Here is a 10,227-nt window from a genome sequence, read left to right on the forward strand (position 1 = left end):
TTGTTTTTTTTTTTTTTTTTTGGGGTGGATATAAACAGTAAAAACTACAGAGAAGTTAGAATCAGTTTACATGATTAGTTAGGGCGACCTGATTGGTGGTATTAAATGCCGCCAAAGCATCCCGTAGCTAAGGAAACACAATGTAAAACTAGACCAGATTCAGGAATACATCTACAAGTAGTATTCCGTAGAGACTTATATACAGACAAAAACAGTGGGGCCACACCAATGGGCCAGCAAAAAGTGTTCAAGTTGAAAGAAAGACTCGGAGTTTGTCCTAATCTCTTATAAAAACCATCCCCTCCTTTGTGCATATTGTGCTCCAATAGAAATATCCCTGGCACATCCTTCAATATGGTTTCCTATTAGTTGATACTTCAAGGAGATCACATGGAACAAAAGAACAAAAAAGGCTTCGTGAATGAGTGCTTGTACAAAACTGACCCTCTCCGGGTCGCAACCTTCAGCCATCCCTGGCGATCCAGTGTCAACACGAGGATACATGGCCTGCGCTACTAAAGTGTAGAATGTTGTGAAATGTATGAGGCTGCATTTAACTAGCCTGATTCGATGGCAACCTCGCAATAAATTTTGGAACAATGTGGTGAATTGTAGCTGCTCTCTGGGTAGTTTGATTGTTCCGTGCAGTCTGAGGGAGCTTTGACTAGCGGCTTTGAGGTCTTACAGTTAAATCTTTGTTGATCAGACGATCTCCTTTACATTTTTGGTGAAAGGTTAATACAATACTATAATTAAGATATCAAACAAGTATGCATAGAAGAGTAAATTCAAGCTTCAATGGAGCAAAAGCAAAGATTAATTGTTGTCTCATACCAAAATTAGAGTCTTCAAGTCAAGATGAGAACTTGAGCTTTAGTATCATAAAAGATAAAGACACCACCTGTGCAAAGGTTCCTATATTTATTGCATATCTTTGAAACCTATATATTCTCTCTTACCTAGATAGTAAATCTCACGACAAGCCTTTAACGACCTTAACTGGAATACTTTTACTTAAAATGCATGACTTTTAGAAATCTGGATTATTAAAAAAATAAAATAAAATAAAATCTTTGTAATGAACAGTGAAAATTAGTATGAGGGTTTGATTATTACCTGGGAAAGCAATTGAGATAGTGGGACACCAAGAGTTTTTGAAGCCTTGATAGTGGACGTAGAGTGTTGCCCAAACCACTCTTAAATCTCTATGTATTCTCATTGTTTTATTCTTTTTCCCCTTGCATTCTCGAGTGTGGGTTAGTGTTCAAAAGCCTTTTTGCTTCTGCATTTAGTTTTGTGCGCATTTTTTAAAATTTGAGTTTATTTTCTTCTATGTATTTTGAATCCCAATTCACCCCCTCTTGGGAGATCTTTTGACCTAAAAATCTTAAAAACAATTACAAAGAAGTGAGAATAGAGAAGAAAGTGAAGAACTAGATGAGCTTTTTCATGATGCTCAAGTAAGGCCTAGATTTTTTATTTTTTCTTAGTTTCTTTTTTGTGTTAGCGAGGTAGTCTCCTGCTGATGCCAATGCCGAAGGTGAACTATAAATGATCACGTCTTGTTCTCGGGTTTGAACAGATCTCTATCTTATCTGCTGGGTGATTGCCATGGATGCAGGCTTATGTGCTTGTATTGATTGGTTTCGTGTCAATAAGACTTGTATGTGTTCTCATTGGTGGATGGAACAATAGAACTTGTTTTGTCACATAAAAAGCAAAAACTGAGTGGTTGCTGCTCCAAGTTAGCTCACACCCCTATCTAACCCCACATCTTCTAGGATGGCCATATGCCACTAAACTTGTGTGATCTTCATTTCTTTCCTTTTTAGCAGGGCTAATTGAACTTTCTTTGATTGATGATGAGATACCTTGTTTTCTCCCGTATCAGTGTGGACAAGGATTTGGTTTTGCCATACTCACCACTGCAGGAAAGCGAAACGCTAAGGAGGTGTCCGATCTTGCATCATTTATTTTAGTTGAGTCGGACTGTAAAGATCTCATAGACCTCCTGTACCTTGACAACCAGTCTATTCAGTTAGGAGTCATTAGCAGTGTAAATGATATCAAACATTTGGTTTCCTACTTTAGATCTTGTTCATTTCACTTCATTCCCAGGGAGATTACTGCGTGTGGCCGACTTCCTGGCAAGGAAGGCTGTGTCCTTCGCATGTAAGACATCTTGGCCTATCTCCACTCCTTGGCTGTCTGCTATGTGTAACTTGGAGACCTTGTGTTGGTCAAGCTTTAATGAATAGTTTTCCTCTTACCAGAAAAAAAAGAATATAGTGCCCAATGAGAAGTGAAATATGAGGAGATGCTTACCTCTTTATGCTGTTAATAGGCCTCTGTCTGGTTATAAGTGATTTAAAATTAAACAAAAAATAAAATGGAAATATTTTTTTAATCATTACTAAGAATAAAAGTTAATTAACTAAAAAGATAAGAAACATGAGATTTTTCAACCAATATATCACCGCAATGCATCATTATTGACAAAAATAAACATCTCAAGATACATTAGTTTCAAAATTGATCTAACAACCACACAGGTTCTCAAGATTCTTTTTCATTTAGATTACCAAGTGTTCTTTGTGCATACAACTGCTGTTCTCTAGCACGCTTTGCAGCAAGGGCTTCCTCATCAAGTACTTGAATTGGTGACCACTCAGGCAATCTCAACCAAGTAGGAGTATTCTGCTCTGATCCATCACTGCCACCAAATATGGATTCTCCGTACTTCTGCAACAGAGGTTTTAGTCGCATAGTAGCAAAATCCACAGTAGTCCCCACAACCGCAAAGACAACTGAGTAACGGATTGCACCAAGTTGACCACCTGAAACACCCACCCAGATTAGGCTGTCTTTCTCATTTCCTCATTCCATGGGCAGGAAACATATCATTCATATTTCATAAGCTATGGTTCACTCGTAGGCAGTGGATCACCCACCGTTTCACTAGATTTACCTGACATCTCCAATTCTAAGGTTAGATATTGTTACCATCTAAGTATGACAATCATATACATCAGTAGTCATGACAAATTTTCTTTCCACCATGGTCCATCAGAATAAAATGCATGAGATGGTTGAGATAATCCAGACTCTGAAAATCTCAGGAGTACCAACTAGGTTTATGTTCAAGCCCCTAAATATATTCCAGCATGTAACAAGGAGCCTGTCTACTCTGAGACAAAGTCTAATATATCTAATCTGAAAGACCCAAGGGAGCAGGCTCATCTGTGTTAAGTTATTTCTCTTTGATTTTTACTTTATGAAAGTATGCATGATAACTGGGGTTAATATAATAAGCTGATTCATAATTGGCAAAGAGGGTCAATAATAACATATCATAGTATTTCTAATGAATTACAATTGATCATAGGACAATGAAGTCTTGTCTATGGCTAGCATGTGTCAAACACAAACACAACAAAAGAACCCAAAATGGAAAAATTTAAATATGAATGTAGTGTGGCACATTAACAAACGCATTCAATTTGTCATGATATGGCTTACAATGAGTTTCCTGATTACTTAAAGATGCCCAAATAAAAATTCCCACATATCAATATAACATACTTGGCCATCAATCAAGCAAAAGTGCATTTTCAGTCAAGCAAGCCTCAGCCTGATAAAAGATATTCATATTCACACTTACTTTAAGAGGGAAAAAATAAAAAGAGATTGCCCAATAGTAAATCACAAAGGTCAACCAATGTAATACTGGTACCCAAGCAGGGGATCCAGGCCACCATCTGATAGGTCCCACCTAGGAGATCAATGCAAAAGACCAATCTAAACCTTATAATCTTATCAACCCAATCCATCCTTGAAAAGTGCATGAAATGTTGAAAGAATGGATTGTTAGAATAATCTAGCCTTTGTTTTAGACTAGAAAATCTCAATGGCAATGAAAGTATGAAATAACCAGTACCAGCATCAATATGCTACCTACAAGGAGGAGGGGTCAAGAGTGAAGACTGCTGTTTGTAAGTTATCATGGTGCCAAGGCAAACCATGGCCAGGCACCTTGTCGCCTTCACGCCTAGGTGCCTAATACTTGCATATTACTTGCGTATACCAAGGGGGTTTTTTTATGCAAAATATGATAATTATTTCCTTTAAGATGTAATTTTGAGGGTTTTTATATGTAAAATGTAAATTTTATTTCTTTTGCTTGTGAATATGAGAAGGCAATGTATAAATAAAAAAAGGGTCCTCCTACATGTCACTATGAAAAGTGAAGTAGTTCACATCACTATATTTTTATCTACCCTCTTGAATCACTTTGGTGAGTCAAGATGAAGGGGTATAATTTGTAAATTCACCCTTGGAAACTCGTAGGGAGAGCTCTCCACCTCCCTCTATGAGTCCCACCTACAACAGTATTGGCGGTGGTTGCATTGATGGCAATAGCCATGCTGAGTGGTGGCCGACAGATCAACGTTATTGATGACACCACCAGTGCGGCCGACTTCTTTAAGCCAACCATTAGAAGGCGAATCATCATCACAGGAGGAGAGTGTCGACTGTTGTAAAAGAACCCCTTTTTCCCACAGTTGCCCCCATCCTCTGCCCACCGCCCTACTCCCCGCACTCCCTCCCTTGCCTGCATTTCCCTCTCCCACCCTCCCTCAGCAACTTAGTGACCCCAACCCCGACCCCGACCCCTTTGTAAATCCCATTACAACCAAACACCGCCATTTATCACTCCCCCGCTGTATAACCCAACACCCACCCTAGCCTCAATCCCACCCCTCTGTAACTCCCCCTATATACCAACTAAACACCACAACCCCCTCTACCCCAAAATCTGGAAGAAAAAAACAAATATTGTGACACTCATATTCGATGACCTCACACCCACAACAAATTCTCCAGCCACATTCCCCCTAGGAATTTGGCCCAAACTATTGAGCCTGGTCAAGCTCGATCTATTGTCCAATGACTTCAGCGGATCAATCCCCTCGGACCTCGGAAAGTTGCAGTCCCTCTCCAGGAAGCTCACCTCTCTTCAATCATATAGTTTGCTTTGCTTCTTTTTGCTTTCTCTTTGCTTCTGCTTCCAATTGTTCAAATTTGTATTTTTTGCACCCCGAGAATTGGTCCTATAACTTCTGAAGGATTCAGAATTTGAATTTAAATTTGCAGATCCACAAACTTACTCTCGTATTTCTCCAATTTGATTCAGAATAGGCATTTTGCATGTGCAGATCCAGGACTTGCTATTGTATTTCTCCGTTCTGAATCCTTCAGACTCAGAATGGGAATTTTATATTTGCAAATCTGGGAACTGGCTCATGTACTTCTCCACTCTGAATTCGTTCTCTTATTGGGTTGGTTAAGAATTCATATTTTTTGTCATAGGAATTCTTTGCTCGGCCGCTTGGAGATTCAATCACTACGGGATTCTAGTTAACGACCCTCGTTTTCCTTGTGATAGGCGTCATAGCACACCTCTTGGTCAGATTATGCTGCAGCAGAGGACCCTCTGCAATATGTTCTTCCGTTGTTCCACCTCCACCAAATCCCTTTCCCCAGAGGGTTCATACATTTTCTGCCTTTTCTTATATCCTTGATATTGGATGTAAGTTGAAGGCTTAAGCTGCTAAATTTATAGGATTAAAGGATCATAGAAAACGTAATAGAACATGTATTGTGCTAATATTTGTTGATAGTATAACTTTTTTAAGGGTGAGGTTGTCAAGACAAGAGCCTCGCAATTGCAGCTGTGTGAGAGTAGGGTGAGGTTCGATAGCAAGGACAAGAGCCTCGCAATTGCAGCACTGCACCCTCCGTGCAGCAAGTCAGGGTGAGGGGAGGGGGTTTCAAAGAATGGGGGCAGGGCGAGGGATGGGGAGAGAGATACAGAGATAGGACGGGGCATGGGGAGGGGAAGTGGAGTGGAGTGGGGAGGGAATCTGGAGCCAGTGTAAGGAGAAAGGCTTTTGGTACAGTAATATTTTAAAGGTGATTTTACAATAAGGTTATCCATCCACTCCAGCTCAGCAAAAGTATTAGTAAGGGTAAAAAAGTGATAGAGAAGTGAATTACTTCAGTTGGCAAAGTGACATGAAAGATTATCCAATAAAAAAAATATCATCTTTTAAGTTATAGTTTAGCAAATGATACCATTTTGATCTTATTCTTCTTTGATGTCAGCGGCGGAAGAGGTCGTGGTTGCAGCATGTGTTCAGGTATGTACCCCCCCTCCAACTCCTCCTCCTCCTCCTCCTCAGTCTTCTTCTTCTCCTATGATGGAGGGGGACGGTGGCAGTGGCAGTGGCGGTGGCAGTGGCAGCCACTGCACCCTTTCTGGCGTTAGTGACAGCTGTTACTGCTGCTTCTTCCCACCTTTTTCTTCTTAATTTTTCACTCTTCTCTGATTTTTTCTCCCCATTTCCCCTCTTTTCCTTCTTGTTCCACACAACCAGGGAATAAATAAATAAATAAATAAATCCCTCCCCATTTTTCTCATTTTTCCTTTATTTTCCCCCTATTCTGTCTGGGCACCTTGAACAATATGGCGATTAGTCAACTAGGCATTAAAGAACCACCTTGTCACCTAGGCATTGCTGACGGCTTGACAACTATGTTCTCCAACATGAGTTACAGAATTGGTACAACCAGTTAAGCATGAAATAAGTAAAGAAAGAAGACAAGGAACCTGACCTTGAAGGCGGCCCAGAAGAGCTCCACAACCAAAGCCTCCTATTGCAGAGTTTATAAGATCATCCGGTCCTGAAGCTCGACTTGCTCTTACAAATTCACGTGCTCCTATAAAATGCAGAAGAAAAAAAACCAATAAAATTGTTTTCCAAACACTGCAACGTCAAAGTTCTGAAAATATCGTATTACAAAACGAGACAGCAGGATAACATACATAGAAGCATAACCATGGTTTTAGCCAGTTCTTGCATCATTCTCAGACCCCTACTGAATTGTAAACAATCATTCCTTACCAGCAGCATTTACACTCCTCACCTAGTTATTCTTCTCAGTTTTGCTCCTTCCCTATTAGTTAACATAATGATATTTTGGTTTGGGCTAGACTTTTCATTGGAAGTCACAGAATAAAACACATGAAGCAAAGTATGCTACTCAAAATCAAGGACAGGAACTTGTTCATTTCAAACTAAGAAGTAGAAGACTAAACTCTGGTGCTTACAAGATCATCAGGGTCCACTGGCCAGTGCTAGAATCAGGCCTTATGCAAGCTGGAAAACATTGCTCAGACCATTTGCTACACAACACCTATGACCATTTGCTAAGCCAGGTTCAGTGGCACCTAATTTCAGTGAATCTCACTGGTTCCTTGTTCTATAACCAGTGCTTTCAAGATTGAGAACTTTTGATCAAAAATTTCCTACAGCAGAACACTTGAGTCAGCCCACAGTGCAAACAGACATAGAACTGGAAAAGTAAGAGAAATGGTTCTCTTCATAAAAGCATTTTGTTCCTTCACACAGAAATTTATATTTCCACAAATACCTCTTTAACACATAAAGGAAGTCTGCCAGCACAATTAGCACAATTTCCCAAAAAATAAAAATATAAATAACAAACAGTTCGTAAATCAACTGAACAAAATTAGCATTAAGCAGTATAGAACTAGCAAACGCCATGATCATGTTACTCTTGGCTCTAAATCCTTTTCAAATGACAGCATCAAGTTCATGATGCAGATGACAAGTGACCTTCCTCAACCATAAGAACAACCATCATTGTCCTGATATTCTCACCAGAATCATCATAATAGTCTCCGTGTTCATATTCTATCCTAGAAATAAAAGAGGTAAGAATGGAACACACTGCCCATTAACGGTTTATGCACCAGGAACTCATAGAATAGATATCTACAGATGCAAGAGCAGGCAGATATCAACAAATGGTATGTTGAACATGATCCACAAAAATCAACCAATAAGATTAACTGAGAAGCTAAAAGTTTCAATAATTACCGCAATAGCATCCGGTAACAATGGAGCAGTTAGTAGCGTATGTTGCAGAGATGTTTGCGAGACCATAAGTTTTTCGATGCTTAGATACCAAACCAAATCCTCCACCCACAACCCCTGCAAATTGGTGGTGAATTGTCACAATTATCATTAAAAGTTCAAATTCAGATCGCCAAAGTAAGCTAATCCCTAAAATTAAAGAGCGAAATTTTCTGATTGTATAAAAATCAAAAGAATTCATTAAAATATAGCAAACAGAGAAATAGGAAAGTGAAGAAGATTAATTAGGGTTTGTCAGAGACGGACCTGCAATTAGAGTTGGAATTAAGATGCGCCCCTTCCATCCCTCTGATGGTGAAGGCTTCGAGGGTTTCTCATCAGAAGCCATTTCTCTCTCTCTCTGAGAGTGGACTTGGAGAATGCTGGCATAGGGAAGGGAAAGCCACTGATTGGTTTTAAAAAGAGAGAGGTAGACCGTGATCGATCCGGCCAATTCTTGCCGATTCCACTGATCCTGATTCGTTTTCGATGTGCCGATTCCATCTGTTTCGGATGGGAATTGATTCGACTCCCGATTCTGCTTTTCTTTCTTCTCCCTTCCACCCTCCCCCTCCCCCCTTCAGGGGTAGAAAATTTTCAAAACCTTGAGATCAATGATCGCCCAAGGTTATCAAAGGGTTCAAAACTACTGTTAGAAAAAAGTTTTAAATACGTTTCCATTTTTTATCGTTTAAAATATGTTTTATTGTATGTTTCCCAAAGATATTTAAAAAACAACAAACTTCAAGCATTTCAGGTCTAAACACGTTTAAAACACGTTCCGTTTTTATGGCATTTTTTAAGACTTGAATTTTGAACATAATGTCTATGTAATTGACCATATATCTCTCTCCCGAATTCTTATCGACTTAATTCTCTTACCAACTTGAAGCTAACACAATGGACTATACTGATGTACTGATGTACTTACTGAAAAATATTTATTAAGTGATGACTCCTAACTCTAACTAAACGTATATCACTTCGAGAGTGTTAACTATGTTGACAACAATGAACAATACCATAACTTAGTCGCGTTGCTCAATAAGACTTTGGACATGTGTGGTGTATGAATTTAGAATTGATGATGGATGATATTCAATGATATGTTTTAAAACTTTTAATGGGACATGAGATGTATAGGCATTAATGTTAGATATTGTAGTTGTTTTGAACACTAGATGCAGATATTCATAAAATAATTCATTAATTTATGAGTATACTACTATTTTTTAGTCTCGTTTGTTTGAAATCTACACATTTTTAAAACTTGTACCGTCCCATTTTCTATTTTTACCGATCTCTTTTTTTTTTTACCATTTATTTGACTGTTTCATTCGAAAATTTTTACTATTTAAAACCCATACCATCTATTTCTTTTTGTTTTTTTTGCCGTTCCGTTTTTGCTAACAATGTTCAAAACAAGACTCGGAAGTTTATTTAGGGAATTAAAACACTCTCAAAAATCTGCTCTTTCCTTTGGCGTTGTTGTGCGAATGGGGTGGTAGTTGGTGAGGGCTTCCAATGGCATCACATGTGCTTTGAAGCGTCATATGCTAAGTGTAGTGATGTTCTTGAGACTCTGTATTATGTGCTGGTTGCTTGTCCTTTCACTAAAGCTGTGTCGTTTGAGTCCTTTCGGTCCGTGTGAGGGTGATCCTTCTCTTGGTTTGGAGGGGTGGATTGAGTCTTGGCAGAAGTTGCCTCCATTGTTGCAGTCTCAGTCTCTCAGACAAGATTGGTTGCCTCTCTTACCTCTTTCCATTTTTGGCAGCTCTGGAGAGCGACGAATTTGCTTGTTCATAATGATTTGTGCTCTTCTCCGGAGGAGGCTATCCAAAAGGTACAACTCTCTTATGATGAGTTTTGTCAAGCTTCTGCTCCTGTTTAGAGGCCGTCCCATTCCCCTCCTGCTTGGCATGCCTCTAGAAGTTGGTCTCGGGCCCCCTCTGGTTTCATTAAGAAGAACTCTAATACTACACTCATCAGACGAGTGTGGGTTTTGTTGCTCGCAGCTCCTTGGGTGAAGTTTTGGCTGCTGTCTCTGAACCGATTTTGCCCACTTCTCCTTTGATAGTTAAGTCCCTTGGATTGAGCTCAACCATGCTTCGTGCAATCTTTGAAGGCTGACCAATTGTTATATTCAAATGTGATTCATAGCATCTAATCCAAGTGGTTTGGTTAAAGACCTTTGATGCTGAAAATTGCACTGTAGTTGATAATATCT

The 10,227-nt window shown here is 39.3% G+C and overlaps 1 protein-coding gene across 1 annotated transcript; it reads right to left on the reverse strand.

The window, feature by feature from the left end:
• Positions 1-2,385: 2,385 nt before the first annotated feature.
• On the reverse strand, positions 2,386-8,422 carry LOC122088216. Its single transcript, XM_042657404.1, has 4 exons — positions 8,268-8,422; positions 7,965-8,078; positions 6,676-6,780; positions 2,386-2,837 (listed from the first exon to the last, which is right to left on the reverse strand). The coding sequence occupies exons 1-4, from the start codon at positions 8,347-8,349 to the stop codon at positions 2,557-2,559; spliced, it is 582 nt and encodes a 193-aa protein (XP_042513338.1). The 5' UTR covers positions 8,350-8,422; the 3' UTR covers positions 2,386-2,556.
• Positions 8,423-10,227: the final 1,805 nt, after the last annotated feature.

This window comes from Macadamia integrifolia, chromosome 9, assembly GCF_013358625.1.
Source record: "Macadamia integrifolia cultivar HAES 741 chromosome 9, SCU_Mint_v3, whole genome shotgun sequence".
Classification (NCBI taxonomy): Eukaryota; Viridiplantae; Streptophyta; class Magnoliopsida; order Proteales; family Proteaceae; genus Macadamia; species Macadamia integrifolia.